Source organism: Hyla sarda, chromosome 1 (genome assembly GCF_029499605.1).
Source record: "Hyla sarda isolate aHylSar1 chromosome 1, aHylSar1.hap1, whole genome shotgun sequence".
Taxonomy (NCBI): domain Eukaryota; kingdom Metazoa; phylum Chordata; class Amphibia; order Anura; family Hylidae; genus Hyla; species Hyla sarda.
Genome location: NC_079189.1, coordinates 416,138,519 through 416,160,383, shown reverse-complemented (window position 1 = coordinate 416,160,383; position 21,865 = coordinate 416,138,519). Strand labels below are relative to the sequence as shown.

General features: G+C 41.7%; 1 protein-coding gene and 1 long non-coding RNA gene across 2 annotated transcripts in view; one reads left to right on the top strand and one right to left on the bottom strand.

Annotated features, from left to right (window-relative positions):
* LOC130281369 (uncharacterized) overlaps nucleotides 1–12,959 on the top strand; it is a 36,973-nt gene extending 24,014 nt beyond the window's left edge. The window contains exons 2-3 of the long non-coding RNA XR_008846034.1: nucleotides 12,307–12,706; nucleotides 12,798–12,959. This is a non-coding gene — a long non-coding RNA (uncharacterized LOC130281369). The remainder of the gene's footprint in view (nucleotides 1–12,306; nucleotides 12,707–12,797) is intronic.
* Nucleotides 1–21,865, bottom strand: part of MYO1H (myosin IH) — a 151,456-nt gene that overhangs the window by 33,169 nt on the left and 96,422 nt on the right. The window contains exons 14-19 of the mRNA XM_056528858.1: nucleotides 20,367–20,472; nucleotides 16,321–16,401; nucleotides 7,053–7,144; nucleotides 6,495–6,589; nucleotides 3,438–3,484; nucleotides 1,393–1,473 (exon numbers count right to left, since the gene is read on the bottom strand). Of these exons, the coding sequence (XP_056384833.1) occupies nucleotides 1,393–1,473; nucleotides 3,438–3,484; nucleotides 6,495–6,589; nucleotides 7,053–7,144; nucleotides 16,321–16,401; nucleotides 20,367–20,472 (502 nt within the window). The remainder of the gene's footprint in view (nucleotides 1–1,392; nucleotides 1,474–3,437; nucleotides 3,485–6,494; nucleotides 6,590–7,052; nucleotides 7,145–16,320; nucleotides 16,402–20,366; nucleotides 20,473–21,865) is intronic.

Genomic DNA, 21,865 nt, shown 5'->3' with positions numbered 1-21,865 from the left:
TTATTTGTTTCACTTGAAGAAACTGATGGATAATGTGAAAGGAATTCCTTTGGTTAGAGTTAGTTGAGTTTGATAAGACCTGATGCCTGTCCTTTTGGAAGGCATCTGTGGGCCACTGAGGGCTTGTTTGTTGAAAGAGTATCAGTGGGCTAAGAGGCCAGCACATTGTAGCTTGTCCACAGCAGGGAAAGCATTGAGCTGGAGGCCTAAATATGTCATACAGGGTATATTGGGACACTATATACACAAGCAGATGGTGAGCTGATCTAGGTGAACCTTTGCTGCCTAAGTGTAGTTGGCTGATAAAATCTAGCCACTGAAGTTATCAGCATGCAGAATTCCGTATCGGCTTTCATTAAATGAGTGGGCTGAGGTCAATTTTCTACCTGGGGAGGAGTCAGTTCTGCACAGTCTGCCTGAGGGGGGTTAATGAGTACTCTATAGGTTGTGGTTTGCATCAGGTGTTGCCTGGCTGGATAATCCATAGACTTGTTGAAAGAATGTGACTGTGGTAGGTGGGTCTGGTAGGCAAGTGCATCTTTAGATAGGGCCAAATGGAAGTGACTTCTTTATACTTCAAACTGTGTTATAGGGTTGGAATTGAGTTATTGGTTAGTTGTATAAGGTGCTGGGGAGCAATGTGAGAAAAACACTGTCTATAGGCTGGTTGGAAGACAACACCAAAAAAGATGCCTGTGAAGTTGACAGTGACAATAGAGTGTTCTGGAACGTTTAAGCATCAGAGTCATGTAAAGTAAGCTGCAAAAAACAAACAAAAAAAAACTCTTAACTGCCATATAAAATAGATGTATACACCAAGTGTATTTTGCTTTTGCACTAAAAGAGAAAAGTAAATTTTGTGTTCTAACATATTATTGCCTGCAACTGGAACCACTTGAAAACTATTGTTTGCATACAGACATTTGAAGAAGAAAGAAAAAAAAAAGTTATTTGCAAAAAGTAATGTGATTTTTTGATATTTACTTGTTATATGATTTAATGAGTGTTCGTGGCATGCAAAGTGTTTTATAATGCAGTGGGTTTGCTTTCAAAATATAAAAACAATGCATACTCACAAGCCCTGATTTCCTGCATCTCCTATTTCGAAATCTTCTGGTGATCAGGATTACTATAAGTAAGTAAGCATTTATTTTTTACTTGAAAAGCAACCCTACTGCATTATGAAAAAATTGGTGTGCCCAGAATACCCCTTCATATATATGTACATATCTGTATACTTGCCTTAGGTCACTTTGTATGATAGAGAGCTTTGAAACCCTACATCCATCCACATACAGTTGAAATCAAAGTTATTTAACTCAGAATTAGATTTATTTGCCATTTTTAAAAAGTTTAGCCAAAATATATAAAGGAATAGAAAATCAAACTTACAGTCTCAGGACGTTTTCTGTTGTCCAGTTCAGATGCGTGAAAACAGTCCCTTAAGATATAATTTTTAGATTTTATAAGCACCTGAAAAATATGAGTTTGTGTAAATGTAAAGATATAGAACAAATGCAGTATCTTCCTCCTGCCATGTAACATGTTGCAACTGAAAAGTAAAAATAAGTTCTCAAGTAAATAAATACATTTAAAAAAATCTTATAAGTACTATGAGTATTAGCAGGGAGCTAGCAAGGGCAATGTGATGATGTCATTCTGTAGTTCAGAAGAAGTCAGCAGATACAGGACTGACCACTTCCTCTGACACTTTAAAAGCATTGTGATTTCCTTTGGGTCAGACTGGTGTTCACATGACCCATGTACAGTAAAGAACATGGATATAGCTGTGCTGGAACAAAATAGATGACGCTGGAAGACTGGTGATGGCAAGTGTGCATGAAATGGGAAAAAAAAATAAAGGGGGAGATTTAAACTAGTGCTGCAAAAAATTTGACCATAGCAACCAATCAGATTGCTTCTTTCATTTTTCAGAGGCCTTTTAAAAAAAATAAAAGAACTAAGCTATGGTTGCTATGGACAACTGCCTCACTTTTTCTCTGCACACGTTTTGATAAATCTCTTCCAAAGACCTTAGGAGTTTCTTTAAATTGTCATTTGAAAAAAATGTTTTACATATCCTAGCAACATTTCATGACCCCTGATGAAGCAAAGTGTGAAACGTATGTTGGGGTATGTAAGTGGTCTGGTTGCAGGTAGCATACATGGCAGGTATTCATTTGTTTTCTGTCTCCAGTGTACTAGAGCTCTTCCTCTGCCAATGACTTGCATGTGGTGATCTGACTTGCAGGTTTATTTTATTCATATTCTGGTGTCTAGCAGTCTCATAGTTCCAGCCTGACATTCATTTTTTGCTGTGACCTGTGACCGTATTTGCACTACATTAATCACCTCTATTTAAACAGCAACTTGGCAACGCAGACTTCTCCCAGCTTGTTCTCTTTTGACATGTCGTTAGGACCAGTCAAAAGTTTTTACAAATGACAGGTACTCTTTAACAAGGATATACTATATATATATATATATTTACTTGAAAATGGCGGTGAGAGATCGCCGAAACGTTGTTTTCTACATCATGGAATAAATTCACAGTTTTTGAATTACATCATCGTGGTGTGCTGCCTTTATCCATTGCATATATATATATATATATATATATATATATATATATATATATACTAGCTGAGTTTCTGGCATGCTGGTGTCACGTGATCTCAGCAGTCTGTGTAATGATGGGCGGCACTGAACGCCAGCACGTCCAGATGAGCGCACACGTCATCAGGGGGGTGGCTTGTCAGGGAAGACAAGAAGAAGCCAAGCCCCCTGTGATCAGCTGTCTTGAGCCGAACAGGATCGCGGAAAAGGCTCAAGACAGCAGTCATCTATACCGCCGTGAATGCTGAACCTGGGGGGGGGGGTCAATAGAAACATCAAAAAGTGGATGATCTGCCATAGATCAGTAAAACAAGTAAATGTATGACTGACATAACTCTGCATGGCCATGATTGTTAAAACAAAATAAATCCAAGAATACCCCTTTAATTTCGTGCACGCAACTGACTTATCTTGGGACTGGCTCTGAGACTATCTCATGTAAATTTCGCAAAATATCCATTGGGATAAGGCATAGACGCAAGCTATAACCAAAGGTATCAGGAGAATTTATGGTATGGCATATTCACTAAATGTTCCATCTGACCTGTTAACCTGCAGGGTGGAGAAATCCCTACTATGTTTGCCACTGAACAAATTATGGGAAACCAGATTTACATTCTAAATAAACTTCCTGTATGCTAAATATAAAATTACACTATATCCTGATTATTCTGACCTTATAATTACACAACTTCTCTAATTTCCTTTTAGTTATTTTTTTGTAAATGTTTTGTTAAAAACTTAAATGTAAATGGTGAAATAAGAAACACATTACCTTATTTATTACATAATAGACAAAGCATCAGCATAGGATCCCTTACCTCTTTTAGATTCCTGTATAGTAAGTCATTATTTTTCTCCAAAAAACCTAAAGGAACAACATAAAGAGCAACTCTAGTGACAACTAATCACCATTAATACAATAGGCATTATCATCCAAACTGTGCTTTACATAATAGGGAAGATTTACTTAAACTGTGTAATCCACTTAGACAAAACAATTAATAATGTGCCATATTTATTACAGTGACTCAGGCTGTTTTATATTTTGGTGCATCTTTATGGTAGGTTCACATGTCAGAATGTCTGCAATTCTGCCGAAATTCTGTGTCCCCATTATTTTAACAAAATTCTGCATTTTTTCCACATTTGCGGAATCTCTGCAGAATTTTCTGCAGAGTTTCCTTAAAGGGATACTCCACTACCCCAGCATTCGGAACATTTTGTTCTGAATGCTGGGTGCGGGCTGTGGGGGTTCGTGACATCACAGCCACGCCCCTCGTGACCTCACACCACACTCCCTCAATGCAAGTCTATGGGAGGGGCGTGGCAGCCACCCCCCTCACATAGACTTGCACTGAGGGGGCATGGCAATACATTATGAGGGTGTGGCCAGGACATCAGGAGAGGCATGCCTGTGATGTCTCAACCCCAGCAGCCCACACCTAGCGTTCGGAACAAAATGTTCCAAACGCTGGGGCACTGGAGTACCCCTTTAAGGATTCTGCAGGAATTCTGTGCCGCGCCTAACGTGGGGGGAACTGTGCCGCACCTAACGTGGGGGGGGACTGTGCTGCACCTAATGTGGGGGCCTCGTATAGACGTTCGCTCACGTCGCGCTCCCAGCATTCAAGGGCCGGCGTTACTACGTCCTGACGCCAGCGTGACGTGCGTGAACATCAAGGGGGGGCCTCCATGTCCATTTTGTTTGGGGCCCCCAAATTCCTTCAAACGGCCCTGCAGAGCAGGATAGGTTTTCCATGGGGATTTGCTTCTACTTGGGACAGTTCCTAAAATGGACTGAGGTGTCAGCAGAGAGCACTGTGGTCAGATAGAAAGGAAATTCAAAAAGAATAGCACTTCCTGTGGATCAAACAGCAGCTGATTAGTACTGGAAGGATTTTTTTAATAGAAGTTATTTAGAAATCTGTTTAATTTTCTGGCACTAGCTGATAAAAAAAAAATGTTTTCCAGTGGAGTACCCCTTTAAGGCCCAGGAATGAGCTTTCTTCAGCACCTGTAGAGATCTGGGCTACTCTGGAAAGCTGGTACTGAAGGGTACTGAAAAGGCCCACTACCAAATCTGCCTTCCATATGAAAGAAATCCAGGCCTGATAACAGGACTTACCAAAAGTACAGGTCTCGACAGAGATTTTAACTATTTCCTGGATTCCCGATATCTCACACAGCTTTCCCTGGATGAGAAATGCACATCCTAAAACCTGGTATCCACGTACGAAAGGTTCCTTTGGAAAAATGGTCCTTGGGAAAAAATATCCTATCACTGTCTTGCAATAGATACTAAAAAAAAACCTGAATTCTTGCAAATTCCACACTAACTACTAAGCCTCACAACAGACTAACACTTCCTGCTCTGTAGAGATCACTTCTCAGCAATCATCTCATTATCATCACTTGTGGCTCCAGCTTTTTCCTCCTGCTTTTTTATTAAAGGAAAACTGTCACATGTTTTCTCCTGCACTATCCACGAAAGGTACTGGTGGATAGTGCGGGAGACACAGATTCCAATGAGCCCTACCTTGCCCTGATCAGCCTGGCCGTTCTCCCGCAATTGTAGTTTTATTATGTGTAGAAATCTCGCTGTAACTGGCATGGGCGGGGCTTCTGCAGATTAACTGGCATTAACGTCAGCGCCGCTTATGAATATTCATCCCCCCTCCCTCCAGTTAGGAGTGGCGAAGAGAGGGAGAGCTGGAGGAAGGGGGGATGAATATTCATAAGCGGCACTGACGTCAGTGCCAGTTAGCTGCAGAAGCCCCGCCCTTGCCAGTTATAGCAAGATTTCCACATATAATAAAACTACAATTGCGGGCAAACGGCAGAGCGGATCCGGGCAAGGTAGGGCTCATTGGAATCAGTGTCTCCCACACTATCCATCGGTGATCAGTGGATAGTGCGGGAGAAAACATGTGACAGTTTTCCTTTAAGTTTATGGAACTATTCTAAATCCTGCTTTCCTTTGTGACAAGCATATTCATGGTTAACACTATTTGTTCCAGTAGAGAGAACATAGAAGGCCTAACAGAAAAAAAACAACACAAAAAAACTTATAGCAAGGAAGGGACGCAAGTGAAAAAAGGGGCAACAGGCCATCCATGTGGACATCCTTGAAAGCCTCCAGAACACACAGTAAATGTTTTTCTTTGGAATGCGGGGAACTTACCATTGCTCACCAGACAAATGTTATATATTATATAGTAATTGCACTTTATTCTTAGCATATTCTTGGCATATGTTATTATCATCCTGCGTCAGAAAATCGTACTGTTTCTCACAGATACATTTTTTTTGTCAACATCTATGCATTGTAGTTTAAGACACATATATTAAGCATGGGGACAAAAATGGTAACATTTTTATGGCACACAATACACTAAAAGAGAATTGGTGTATAAATAGGTAGGTTTGTAGTGTTGCCTGCTCTTGGTATGGACAGATTTTGGCAGACGACCCAGCAGGACAAGTTTACGAAAGGGCATGCACCTACAAAATAAATGTTCCTGGGATAAAGTCGTGTGTTTCTAAAACAACGCCATTGGCAAATCTGATAGTATTAGTAAATTCCATTCAATATCCATAGCAGCCAATAACAGCTCAGCTTTCATTTTACCAGAGCTGGATACGATATGAAAGCTGAGCTGTGAATTTCTCAGACAGATTAATAAATCTGGGCCAAAATAGGAAAAGGCTGGGGAGTGTATAAATACTATTTTTCTCTAAATAGTACCAGAATGCATCTTTTCCTACAAACTGTAAACAATTATTTCTGTGATAAGTCAAAGAAAATATATTTTTAAATGTTATTATATTCTACACCTTAATGAGATTATTACTTCCAGTGACAGCTTCTTACTTACCTACAGCACAGTAGGTCACCCCTCCTGCATAGTGGATAAGCTGGAAGTCTACCCAGTCTATTGACTTTCCACCTCCTGGGCCTGCAAGTTTGCGTCTGTGAAGTATACATCAGATTATGAAGTGTCTCAATGATACTACAGAAAATGCTGCTATATACTATATAAAATAACATTAAACAAAAATGAATGCTCTTGTTATTTTCAAGACATGTTGTGACAGAAACTGTTTATGTACTGGACTAGATGGTACATGACAAAAGAAAATAGAGTTGATATTGCAGACAGTTCTTGTGTTTTTCATGTTTGAATGCCTATTTTATCTTACTAATCGAGTTTGCCCTATACAAATAACTGAGGCATAAAGGAACAAATCTACCAGTGCCAACTGCAGATACAGCACTATCTGTATAAATGCCCTGTAGTCACAGTTAGTTGATGTATAAATATGTTGCCATTCCTGTAAACAATTCTTGTTTCGGTATCTATACTATGAGATATTGCTGCTTTCTGAGCACTACGTAATAACATATATTCGTGAGACCAAGGATCTATCCTTACGTTAGGAAGTTAGGATGATCTCCAACTTTCTCTTCCAGTTTTGCTAAAAAGCTTAGATCTGTGGCTTCCCCAGGACGCAAACATTCTTCATCCTACAACAAAAGGAATGGCAACATAAGTGTAAATACTGTATATGGAAATATATGTTTTTAAAATAACACATGGCACAGATTTAGTCAGGGTTTATTGTTTAACCCCTTAAGCACCCAGCCATTTTACACCTTAGGACCCGGCCATTTTTTGAACATCTGACCACTGTCACTTTAAACATTAATAACTCTGGAATGCTTTTAGTTATCATTCTGATTCCGAGATTGTTTTTTCATGACATATTCTACTTTAAGATAGTGGTAAAATTTTGTGGTAACTTGCATCCTTTCTTGGTGAAAAATCCCCAAATTTGATGAAAAATTTAAAAATTTAGCATTTTTCTAACTTTGAAGCTCTCTGCTTGTAAGGAAAATGGATATTCCAAAGAATTCTTTTTAATTCACATATACAATATGTCCACTTTATGTTTGCATCATAACATTTACATGTTTTTACTTTTGAAAGACACCAGACAGCTTCAAAGTTCAGCAGCAATTTTCCAATTTTTCACAAAATTTCCAAACTCACAATTTTTCAGGGACCAGTTCAGGTTTGAAGTGGATTTGAAGGTTCTTCATCTTAGAAATACCCCACAAATGACCCCATTATAAAAACTGCACCCTCCAAAGTATTCAAAATGATATTCAATCAGCGTTTTAACCCTTTAGTTGTTTCACAGGAATAGCAGCAAAGTGAAGGAGAAAATTCACAATCTTCATTTTTTACACTCGCATGTTCTTGTAGACCCAATTTTTGAATTTTTACAAGGGGTAAAAGGAGAAAATGTATACTTATATTTGTAGCCCATTTTCTTTCGAGTAAGCACATACTTCATATGCCTATGTAAAGTGTTTGGCGGGCGCAGTAGAGGGCTCAGAAGCGAAGGAGCGACAAGGGGATTTTGGAGAGTACGTTTTTCTGAAATGGTTTTTGGGGGGCATGTTGCATTTAGGAAGCCCCTATGGTGCCTGGACAGCAAAAAATACCCACATGGCCTACCATTTTGGAAACTAGACCCCTTGAGGAACGTAGCAAGGAATAAAGTTAGTCTTAATACCCCACAGGGGTTTCACGACTTTTGCATACATAAAAAAAAAAAAAATATTTTCACTAAAATGTGTTTCCCCCCCAAATTTCACATTTTGGCAAGGGTTAATAGCAGAAAATACCCCCCCCCCCCCCCAAAATTTGTAACCCCATCTCTTCTGAGTATGGAGGTACCCCATAAGTTGACCTGAAGTGCACTACGGGCGAACTACAATGCTCAGGAGAAGGAGTCATATTTGGCTCTTTAAGAGCAAATTTGGCACGTTGCTTTTAGGAAGTCCCTATGGTGCCAGGACAGCAAAAAAAAAAAAAAAACACATGGCATACCATTTTGGAAACTAGACCCCTTGAGGAACGTAACAAGGGGTACAGTGAGCATTTACCCCGCACTGGTGTCTGTCAGTTCTTTGGAACAGTGGGCTGTACAAAAATTTTAATTTGCACAGCCCACTGTTCCAAAGATCTGTCAGACACCAGTGGGGGGTAAATTCTCACTGTACCCCTCATTACATTCCGTGAGGGGTGTAGTTTCTAAAGTGGGGTCACATGTGGGGCTTTGTTTTTTTTGCGTTTGTCAAAACCGCTGTAACAATCAGCCACCCCTGTGCAAATCACCTCAAATGATGTATATGGTGCACTCTCTCTTCTGGGCCTTGTTGTGCACCCCCAGAGCACTTTGCACCCACATATGGGGTATCTCCGTAGTCGGGAGAAATTGCATTACAAGTTTTGGGGGGCTTTTTTCCCTTTTACCTCTTGTCAAAAGGAAAAGTATAGGGCAACACCAGCATGTTAGTGTAAAAAAATTATTTTTTTACACTAACATGCTGGTGTAGACCCCAACTTCACCTTTTCATAAGGGGTGAAAGGAGAAAAAGCCCCCCAAAATTTGTTATGCAATTTCTCCCGAGTACGGCGATACCCCATATGTGGCCCTAAACTGTTGCCTTGAAATACGACAGGGCTCCGAAGTGAGAGAGCGCCATACACATTTGAGGCCTGAATTAGGGATTTGCATAGGGGTGGACATAGGGGTATTCTACGCCAGTGATTCCCAAACAGGGTGCCTCCAGCTGTTGCAAAACTCCCAGCATGCTTGGACAGTCAACGGCTGTCCGACAATACTGGGAGTTGTTGTTTTGCAACAGCTGGAGGCTAAATTTTGGAAACAGTGGCGTACCAGACGTTTTTCCTTTTTATTGGGGAGGGGGGCTGTGTAGGGGTATGTGTATATGTAGTGTTTTTTTACTTTTTAATTTATTTTGTGTTAGTGTAGTGTAGTGTTTTTAGGGTTAAGTCACACGGGCGGGGGATTACAGCGAGTTTCCCACTTCGAGTTTGAGCTGCCGCGCAAAATTTGCTGCATCGCAAACTTGCAGCCTGATACTCACTGTAAGCCCCCCGCCCATGTGAATGTACCCTGTATATTCACAGGGGGGGGGGACCTCCAGCTGTTGCAAAACTACAACTCCCAGCATGCACAGTCTATCTGTGCATGCTGGTAGTCATTGTTTTGCAACAGCTGGAGGCACACGGGTTGGGAAACACTGAGTTAGGAAACAGACAATGTTTCTCAACCAGTGTGCCTCCAGTTGTTGCAAAACCACAACTCCCAAACATTCTCAGGCATGCTGGAAGTAGTAGTTCGCAACATCTTTAGAGCCAGATGTTGCCGAACTACAACTCCTAGGAGTTGTAGTTTTGCAACATCTGGAGGACTACAGTTTGCAGACCACTAATACAGTGGTTCCCAATCTGTGCCCTTCCAGATGTTGCAAAACTACAACTCCCAGTATGCCCAAACTTTCCAGGCATGCTGGGAGTTGTAGTTCTGCAACATCTGAAGGGCCAGATGTTACAGAACTACAACTCCCAGCATGCCTGGACAGTAAGGGCATGCTGAGGATGTGTAGTTTTGCAACATCTGGAAAGGCACAGTGGTCTCCAAACTGTGGACCTCCAGATGTTGCAAAATCAAGGGCTGTCTGGGCATGCAGGGAGTTGTAGTGTAAGGGGACCAGATGGAGCAGTCCAGATCGCTTTACGGCGGTCTGGACTGCTGCAAAGGTCCCGCAATGCCGCCGACAATTAACTCACCTGTCGCCACCGCCGCCGGGATCCGGGTCTTCAGGGACGAGGTAAGTACCGGGGCCGGGCCCCAGCACTCCCCCGTCCCCCGCCACGTCCTCCGTTCTTCCTCCCGTTCTCTCCGGACTTCCAGGGGCCGGGCAGGGCGGGAGGAAGTAACCGCCCCCCCCCCCCCCCTGCGATTGGTCGGTTAGCTAACCGAGGAATCGTAGGGGATAGGAGGAGGTGGCAGGCTTGCCACCTCGCTCCTATACTTCAGCATGGTCCTGGCTGTCTGTGACAACCGGGATCATGCAAAATTACCGGGCGGTCGGGTACCAGAGACCCTATCAGCCCGGTATCGCCGCAGATTGCGGGGGCGATTTCCCTCGCGATTTGTGACGATCACCGACATGGGGGGGCCTACATGGCCCCCCTCGGCGTATGCCCTGGATGCCTGCTGAAGCATTTCAGCAAGCATCCATTTCCGATCTCTGCCCGGCATGCGGCAGGAACCGGAAACCGCTAGGACGTCCGGGGATGTCCTGGGTCCTTAAAGCCCAGGGTGCCAGGACGTCCCCTGGTGAAAATTTAAAAAAAAATCAACTGGTGCCAGAAAGTTAAACAGATTTGTAAATTACTTCTATTAAAAAATCTTTATCCTTCCAGTCATTTTTAGCAGCTGTATGTTACAGAGGAAATTCTTTGCTTTTTGAATTTATTTGTTGTCTTGTCCACAGTGCTCTCTGTTGACACCTGATGCCCATATCAGGAACTGTCCAGAGCAGGAAAAAATCCTCATAGCAAACCTATGCTGCTCTGGACAGTTCCTAACACGGACAGAGGTGTCAGCAGAGAGCACTGTGGACAAGACAAAAATGAAATTCAAAAAGCAAAGAATTTCCTCTGTAGCATACAGCTGCTAAAATGTACTGGAAGGATAAAGATTTTTTAATAGAAGTAATTTACAAATCTGTTTAACTTTCTGGCACCAGTTCATTTTAAAAAAAAGTCTTCCACCGGAGTACCCCTTTAAGTTTGTTCTGCTTTTATTTAAATTTTAAACAAAGAAATACTTCTCTTAGCCTTAAAGCTATCAGAATAGGTTTGCTGAATATTCATCTGAATATAAAGCATGTGGTGCATATGGTAGCAAAACTAGGCAACAAATAAGTTTATAATATAATGAAATGGTCTACACCTTCTTGTCCAATAAACTACATATATGTACACACAGTACACAGTTATGTTTTAGGAAAAAAGAAGACTAGGTGGAAAAAAAGAAAGCAAAGTGTAAGGAGAAAATTACACTGCTGAAAAAAAAGAAAGGGAACACTTAAAGGGGTACTCCAGTGGCCAATTTGTTTTATCAGTTTCTACTTACCCTTGCAGGTGAGTTTTCTTCTTATCTCTGGTCTCGTGCTTGCTCTTTGTTTGTCTTTCTTTTCCTTTCTTTGCACAAGTGTATCCATGTAGTGTAGCATCGATTTCCGTTTTGCCTTTGTTTTAGAAACTACAGCTCCCAGCATGCCTTGTAGCCTGTCTCCTCTTTCAGTGCCCTGCCCCTGCCCCGCCCTGCTCATTAGTATACTCATCCCACCCTCACTGTCAGCTTCTCACCCCACAGTCCCGACATAAGGGAATTAATGAATTGCCAGCCACAGCCTGCTGTCCCCACATCAGGGAACTAGTCATATGTGACACGCGGGCGCTGCTCTGCTTCCTGACCCCCCCAAGCGAAGTCCCCGTAAGGGTTAACTGTGTGCCGCAGCAGCGCTGTACATTCTCCCTACATCAGGGAATGAATGAATTGCCAGCTGCAGCGCGCTGTCCCCCCATCAGGGAGCTAATCATATGTGATTCGCTGCTCTGCTTCCTGAGTAATGTTTTGTGTGGTGCGGAACACACTTGTCCACCTGCCCTGTGAGGTGGATGTCACTTCACTGTATCTGCTCCAGCTCACATGTGTTATAATGTATTTTAATGTATTGTCATGCATCTGATGTCTTTATATTCTTCATTACCATGAAAGTGTTAATTCTGTCTCTAGAAGGACGCATAGAGGACCACATGAGCTCTTTGGCCAATCAGGGCCTCCTGCCATGCTCCCCTAGGTCTGCCTAGTCGGCGAGGAGCTAGTTAGTCGTGAGGAGTAACAGTCAGGAGAGGAGAGGGAGTAGAGGTCAAGTCCAGACCTCTGCTGTGTGACCTGTACCTCACCATATGAGGACAAGCCTAAGAGACCCAGTTGCAAGATTCTAGTTCCTGAGCAACATTACCCTTCACCAGGATCCCACCAACCAGGGTGTCCAACAGTCAAGGCCGTCCACGTCAAGTTCAGACAAAAGTCAACTTTGGGGAGAAGCGCAAGAAAGTTGAATAAGCCAAAGAAGAGGATAACGTAACTGATAGACTCCGGCAGCTCCAGTCCATACAAGTCCACCCTGGCGGTAAGCCCTTACACTGGATTCTTCAAGTAAAGTTGAGTTATTGATTGTCAGCTCCAAAGTCAAGTCAAACTTCATCTCGGTAAATTCCCAGTCAGTCAGCCTGTTCAAGTCAAGTTCAGACCAGTCTGGAGGACCACAAGTGGAGGACCAAAAGTGCCAAAGTGCCAAGAAGCAACTGTGCTTCTCTATAGCATCTTTCATCGTATATCACACTTTAACTGAACTGTGCCTGTTATATTACCTGTTTGCAATACCTGAAGTAAAGTTAAAAGTAGTTTCCCTAACCTTGCATTTGTGGTATTTCTTACATGGCGCTTGGTACCAGCAACCGCTTCATCCTTGGAAGTGTGGTGGTTAACACTACTGGTATCACAAACCCTAGTCACAGTCACAACACCCCACAGTATACTAGGCATTCCACCCTTTATTCATCACATTAAAGACTATGGATACATTTGCACTGTTTTGATGATTTGTTTCCTTAATGCAAAATGAAGCAACTTTCTAAATAGTCTTTTTAAGAAATGTTCTACTGTTTAGCAGCTGCTCAGAGAAACATAACATAAATAAAACAGTTTGAATATCTGCTCTCAGTGTTAGAAATAACAGCAGGTCCTCTTGACTCAAAATAGATCATCTACAGCAAAGTAGGGACCTAGAAAGAAAACTTAAATCCCTAGAATCTCGTATGAATGACCACCCCTCTAAAAAAAAATCCTTCGGTAGATAACTGCTATATGTTCTCAACTAAAAGATTTAGCAATAGGAAAAGTAGAAAGACTACTGTCTTTTACTAAGCATAAATACTAGGCCAAGGCAAAGATTCTCTGATTCAACTGAATGTCCAAACGACACAGTCCAGTCCTTTTGCTATTAAAAATCCTTCTGGTACCTAGTGTATGACCCAGAACGCATGGCTGGTTTGTTTTGCGATTTCTACTCAAATCTTTACAATCTTCTGTGGTGAGCCACGGGGTGTGTATGTGAGGTGTATGGGGCAGATGTTGTAGCCCAGGGGCAGATGGTATTAACCCCTAAATGTTTGTGTGACCCCAGGGCGTGGTTTTCCTCTGAGACCACCCGAAGGTAGCTCCGCTTTCCCTAGGTTAGGCAGGATAATAATAGTCCAAGACCAAGTTACTGAGGTAGACAGATGGTAACAGTCTTTACAGCTTGGCCAGTATCCCAGGAGGTGACCAGTAACACAGAGGGGACCCTGCAGCTTGCTGGGACTTGCAGTGACTTGATAGACTTTAGGACAGCCACGCTGACTATAATTGACTTGACTGAGGGTAGTGACAGCAGACATAGATGACTTGACTTACTGACATGTGGCTGTAGGTTAGGCTTGAGGCCTCCAGGTGTGCTGGACACAGGATCTGAGACGTCTGGACTGACCTCAGCAGAGAATGAATCACATGAGAGAGATTGTATTGCCTCCCCCTCTTATAAAGGGGGGCTGAGCAAGGAGCCCATAGGTCAAGCTGCAGGTCACCTTGTTAGCTGGTGCTCTCTGGGTAACAAACATGTGAATCGAACATGTGACCACATCATGTGACTAACTCAAAGGTCCTCAAAGGTCCTTTATACATAATACATGTAACACTATGGGGGAGACGCTGTAAGAGAGCCCTTAGGATGTAGAGGGACTCAACCTGACAGGGCCTAAGTACTGTCAGGACCATATCCCGTACTGGGAAAAAAACTGTTTACAAAAATCCTTTCTAACAGACTAGGGGCCGTTCTTCCATACCTAATTAATAAAGATCAGGAGGGATTTGTGCTCCATAGGCAGGCCGGATACGGTACAGGGAGAAATATTGACTTGATAGATATTTTAAACAAGACCAATACCCAAGGGGTCATACTAGGTCTTGATGCAGAAAAGGCCTTCGACAGGCTCAGTTGGCCGTTCCCTCTTCTCTTAAAACATATGGTATATCAGGCCCGTTTCTCCATGCAGTCTCTGGCCTATGCACTTCCCCATCAGCGCAGGTATGCCTCCCTCATGCAGTTTCTCCAAAGTTCCTGATCCATCCATGGTACAAGACAGGGCTGCCCTTTATCTCCACTGCTCTTTGTCCTCAGTATGGAGCCCTTGGTTGCGTGTTTCCGTAACAACCCAGACATTCAAGGGGTAGTAATTAATTCTCGCAAATTTTAAATTTCTCTGTTTGTGGATGATGTATGATTAACACTACGCAATCCCATAATGTCTCAACCTAACTTACACGCAGCCCTGGACCTATATTGACAACTCTCAGGATATAAGATTAATAATTCTAAGACTAAGGCATTACCTATAAACATCCCACCTGATCTTTTTAATATCCTTAAGCGGAATTACTCTTACAAGTGGCAATCAGAAGCTATAAATTATTTAGGGATTCATCTAACACATTCTTATAACACCCTACAGAAACATAACATCCCTACATTACACTTGCACATTAAATCCCTCTTAGTTAGATAGTCATCGTTACCCCTCTCTCTTTTTGGCAGAAAATCTGCTATTAAGATGTCTATCTTACCTAAAATCCTCTAATTACTCGAAACACTTCCTATTCCAATAACTAAACACACTTTGAAGAAGTGGACTAGTTGTACCAGACCTCCATAGATATTATTTAGCAGCCCATTTACACAGGATCCCTTCGTGGACCACGTTCCTTGCCTTTAACAAATCTCCCTCCCATCCGAGTGTACTTATTTGGGCATTAAACCCTCTTAAAACTCTTCAGGAAACTAACTAAAAACATATGGGATTATTTAGTCAAGAACTTTCCCTTAAAATCGCCTAGATCACTTCTTACTCCCCTCTAATTTAACCCTCAAATCCCCAATAATAATAATACAGAACTTATTTCCCCGTGGATTAGAACTCATATATTTCATGCAGCTGACCTAGTTAACCTGATTAGGAGAACGTTCCAACCCTTTAGACTCTTACAAAATAAATATAATCTTCCTGCTATGTCATATTCCTCCTATCAAGTAGTGAAAACACATTTGGATATATTCTCTGACGGTTTTACGTTCCCCAAACCTACATACTTTGAATTACTCTGCAGAGGTTCAGCGTCCACCAGAGGTCTAATTTCCACAATTTATGAACTTTTATCTTCACCAAATGATGCCTGTTACGATGCTGGATGTGGATCCTACTAACCTGTGTGGCGATGACTCAGACCATATCGGGGAGTGGAGTCTAAGGTGCCACTGGTCTTCACCAGAGCCCGCCGCAAGGCAGGATGGGCTTGCTGCGGCAGGTGACACCCAGGTCGCTACCCCCGACACGGCTCGACCACACAGGTAGCTGGGCTAGACGAGGTACCAGAGGATGAGGCAGAAGTGTAGTCAAACTTAGCAGGAGGTCAGGGCAGGCGTAACGTAGCAGGAAGGTCTGGATACACAGGAAGAGGCAAACAGGCAAAAGGAACACTTAATCTCAGGCTAGGGGCACTGAAGATCCGTCAGGGAAGTGGGGGAGGAGCTGGCATAAATAACATATGGGATGGACCAGATACCAATTAGTGGTGCGCTGGCCCTTTAAATCTAGAGAAGGTGCCGCGCGCCCCCTAGGAATAAAGAGATTACAATGTTATATATGTTACCATTATTGCGATTATTCCCTTGTATTTCTCTTCAATTAAGTCACAAATAATTTTGTTGTCATAATACTGGATGGGCTCCCACTGTTAAAAAAACAAACAAACAAAAAAAAAAAAAAACATGTTAATTATCAATTTTTCATGTCAGATGTCACATACATGGATACTTTTGTATCATGTCATAAACATTAACCTTTTCTCACTGCATTGTTTTTTTTGGTTCTTTCTTGCCTTATATAAGCCAAAAAGGTTTTAATTGTCTGCCAACAGTTTTTTTGTTGTGTTTTTGTGGTGTCTCTTGCAGGGCAATTTGTCCTTTTCTTAAATTTTTTTTTACAGAATAATGTATTGCAAAGCCAAAAAAAAAAAAAAAAAAAGGTAGAAGCACCATTTTGAAATGAAGGTGGGAGCTTCAATCAATCATGGAGACACACACACACACACACACACATATATATATATATATATATATATATATATATATATATATATAGATATAGATATATATTGGTAATTTTTTTCTCTGATGGCATTCACTGTGTAGATGGGGAAAGCACTATTTCTGACCATGATGCCTTAATGGTCAATTGAAAATCATCAACCAGTTGAGGGCTGGACTCCAAATCTAAATGGCTAAACCTGCCCCTGAGTTATCAGCAAAAACAGAAAGAGATCAGCCGGAAAGGAGTTCCTCTATTCTCTGTATGATTTCTACAGGATGGGAAAAAACATTGGGGGTAAGATTATCTCCAGTCCACTTTTATCCTACACCTCTTGGTTTAATGTGGAAGATTAATCAAAACCTTAAAAGAGGAAAAGTTGACCAGTTGCCTATAGCAACCAATTGGATCGCTTCTTCTATTTTTAAAAAAGGAAGCTGAAATATTCAAGAAGTCATCTGATTTCTTGCTATGGGCTCCACATTTCCATATCACAGGTTTTGATAAATCTCCCCCATAATTCCTTTAATGAGCCAGTTCACAAGACATCTTCAACTTAAACAGATAAATCTTACCTAGTGTAACACTGTGGCCAGGGAAGGGTGTATTTCCCTAGCTAACCCTGGAGAAACCTCCACCTGTGTCCTAATTAATGAGGTATCAGAAAGGGGAAGTGTGTTTAAAAGGAAGTCAGACAGAATAGTTGTGGCTCTCCCCAGAAGACAGCAAGGTGGCTTTGGGGGGAGCCAGGGGTCCTGGTGAGGAACACACGGCCCGAGCTGTGAGTGGCCCCAACAGTGAAGTGTGGACGAGAAACACAGCAAGAGGTTGCAAACGTTGTGTGTGAACAGTGAGTAGAAGGTTGCAGGAGGCATAAGTTTAACTGGCCGGGAAAAGCCAACCAGTGGATAGTCAGGGCATGCTGGATTGTTTAGTTAGTGACTAGACGTCTAGGGTTTTGTTTGTTCAGGCCTTATGTTTTTATTTATCCTGCAACCTGTCTAATAAAGCTGGCGAGGGGACGGACTTGCAAAAAGTACTGTTGTTTGCCTGCTGATTGAAGTGGAACCGTGTCCTGTGGCTGTGTCAAGGAAGATCCCAGAGCTATCCCCTAGGGAGAAATCCTTACACTAGCAAATGAGCATCCAGCAAACAAGCTCACAATGAGACCAAGTGACAACTTAAAGGTTTATTCCTATCTTGAGCATGTACAGTGGGGATCAAAAGTTTGGGCACCCCAGGTAAAAATTTGTATTAATGTGCATAAGAAGAAGCCAAGGAAAGATGGAAAAATCTCCAAAAGGCATCAAATTACGGATTAGACATTCTTATAATATGTCAACAAAAGTTAGATTTTATTTCCATCATTTACACTTTCAAAATAACAGAAAACAAAAAAATGGCGTCTGCAAAGTTTGGCCACCCTGCAGAATTTATAGCATGCACTGCCCCCTTTGCAAAGCTGAGACCTGCCAGTGTCATGGATTGATCTTAATCATCATCTGGAAAGACCAGGTGATGTCAATCTCAAAGATTTTAAATGCCCAGACTCATCTGACCTTGCCCCAACAATCAGCACCATGGGTTCTTTTAAGCAGTTGTCTAGAAATATGAAACTGGAAATAGTTGACGCTCACAAAGCTGGAGAAGGATATAAGAAGATAGCAAAATGTTTTCAGATGTCAATATCCTCTGTTCGGAATGTAATTAAGAAATGGCAGTCATCAGGAACAGTGGAAGTTAAAGCAAGATCTGGAAGACCAAGAAAATATCAGACAGAACAGCTCGCAGGATTGCGAGAAAAACAATTCAAAACCCACGTTTGACTGCACAATCCCTCCAGAAAGATCTGGCAGACACTGGAGTTGTGGTACACTATTCCACTATAAAGAGATACTTATACAAATATGGTCTTCATGGAAGAGTCATCAGAAGAAAACCTCTTCTATGTCCTCACCACAAAAATGAGCGTTTGAACTTTGCAAGTGAACATATAGACAAGCCTGATGCATTTTGGAAACAAGTTCTGTGGACCGATGAGGTTAGAATTGAACTTTTTGAGCATGAGCAAAGGTACATTTGGAGAAGAAGGGGAAAAGAATTGAATGAAAAGAACCTCTGTCCAACTGTTAAGCATGGGGGTGGATCAATCATGCCTTAGGGTTGTATTGCAGCCAGTGGCACAGGGTACATCTCACTAGTAGAAGGAAAAATGGATTCAATAAAATATCAGCAAATTTTGGATGCTAACTTGATGCCATCTGTGAAAAAGCTAAAGTTAAAGAGAGGATGGCTTCTACAAATGGATAATGATCCTAAACACACCTCGAAATCCATGGGGATTACATCAAGAGGAGTAAACTGAAGGTTTTGCCATGGCCTTCACAATCTCCTGACCTCAACATAATTGAAAATCTATGGATAGACCTTAAAAAAGCAGTGCGTGACAGACAGCCCAGAAATCTCAAAGAACTGGAAGACTTTTGTAAGGAAGAATGGGCAAAGATACCTCAAACAAGAATTGAAAGACTCTTGGCTGGCTACAAAAAGCGTTTACAAGCTGTGATACTTGCCAAAGGGGGCAGTACAAGATATTTTATCTGCAGGGTGCCCAAACTTTTGCAGACACCATTTTTTTGTTTTCTGTTATTTTGAAAGCGTAAATGATAGAAATAAAATCTAACTTTTGTTGACATATTATAAGAATGTCTAATCTGTAATTTGATGCCTTTTGGAGATTTTTCCATCTTTCCTTCTTTATGCACATTAATACAAATTTTTACCAGGGGTGCCCAAACTTTTGATCCTCACTGTATGGCATATTCACAGATATAATAACATAGTGTCAATAATATTTAAAATCTACAGGGCTGGTTTAGCACTAGACAGAGTAGGTCAATACCTACCTGTGCACCTTATTTTTATAGAAAAGAAAATAAAGTATAATAATTTTACTCTCAAGTCTCTAAATCTAAAAGAGCTGCATATAGTGAGACAGAACAAACTTATGTATTTGTGAGTTCCAGTTGTGGATCATGTGATTAAACTGCAACTAAAGTGTAAAAAGGGAAATATAGGAGAGATTGAAGGAGTATTCCTTGCTCTTCCTGTTCTTGTTTACCTGAAGACCCTTTAGGCCCATGCACACTACTGAATTTCCACTCAGAGAAATTCCAGGTAGAGATTCCAATGCAGCAGTCTCCCATTGTCTTCAATAGGATTCTGCTGCACTGTGCACACTGCAGAATTCCAATTCCAAATTCCATGTCTGCCCAGGACAGCTTAGGTTCTCGCGGTGATAATGCTGATTCATTCCGGTGGTGGCTGCTGCACACCGAATCTCCACCTGGAATTTATAGCAATTCCATAGTGTGCATGGGCCCTTAATGTACTCTTGACAAGGTCTATATCTAGGCAGTGTGTTGTCTTCCGTATATTGAAGTTATGGAAATCAGAGAATAAACAGAGAATTTCAAAAAGTGGGAATATACAAACATGAAATCATATACTTCCCAGAAGACCACTAAAACAATTTGGGAAATTAAATGGTTAAATAAAGATTGCTTTTGCTATAATAATTATATAAAACATGTAAAATACTTTACATACCTCAATTCCTTCTATTTCATATTCTTCTTGCTCAGCCTTTAATGTCATAGCAATGAAGAGCTGCTGCAGTTTTTCATTACAGTAATTGATGCAGAACTGCTCAAAGCTGGGAAAATGAATACAGAATCACAATATAATGCATAAAGGTGTATCTCTTTTATAATCGAAAATAATATTAATACTAGAAATACTCATAATAACATTAAAATTTAAGGCAAGAGCCTCATGAAAGTACAGTATGGCATTGCCCCTGAGTTACAATGAAAGGAAAACTGTAATCTTCTCCCCCCCCCCCCCCCCCACTAACCAGCGGTACTGGCTGGTAGTGTCGGGGACGCTGACCAGTTTGATGCCTACCATGCCCGGATCCACCGCACCGTTTGCCCGTTATCTGCTGTCTTCTTGATATGCAAATTAGCGAGGGGGTCACTGCCTTCATCTGGCAATGAGATGTAACCGCTGCGTGGCCTGCAGCACCACCTGGCTTATGAATATTCATGTTCTTCCTCATCATCTCCCTCTCCTCCCCACTGATTTCAGGACTCCACTGCGCATGCGCATAGTATTGAACATTAGCCCTGATTTACTAATGTCAACCCGACTCTTTTTGTCGGGTTGTGCAACCAAATTTGTGTCGCATAGCCCATGCGACACAAATTTGGTCGCACAACCCGACAAAAGATTTCATCACTCCGAGTGTTTTTTAAACCCGTCAAAATGGGCGTGGTTATCCCAAAAAGGGGCGTGTTCCCCACAAAAAAGAAAAAACACTCGGAGTATGATGAAAAACTCACAGGAAAAACTATGAAAATATGTATGATGTGTTTTACTTTCATTTTCGAATTCCCTGCCAGGATCCCTTAATGCCCAGTACTGAAGAGCCATTCAGGGATCCCGGCGGGGTTCTCAAATAGAAGAGCTGCGGTGGGGAAAGATATATAGTATCGCTGGGGGTTTTGTACATGTCTGGCTCCCTAAAGCTTCTATATATCTTGCCCCCTGCTGCGCTATATGTCTTGTCCCCCACCGCAGTGCATGTATATATATATATATGCCCCCCGCACAGCACAATCATAAGCTCCCGGTAACGCATGTAGATGTATATATATATATATATATATATATATGCCCCCCATACAGTGCAATCATAAGCTCCCGGCAGCGCATGTAGATATATATATGGCCCCCGCACAGCACAATCATAAGCTCCTGGCAGCGCATGTAGATATATATCTATGAACCCCGCACAGCTCAATCATAAGCTCCCGGCAGCACATGTAGATGTAAATATATATGCCCCCCGTACAGCGCAATCATAAGCTCCCGGCAGTGCATGTAGATGTATATATATGTATATATATATATATATATATATATATATATATATATGTATATATATGCTTAGGGTGGAGTTGGCTGCAGTCCACCAAGACATGCGTGCTGTCTCTCAGAGGGTGGAAAATCTGGAAGAGGAGCATAACCACACCCGCAACTACATC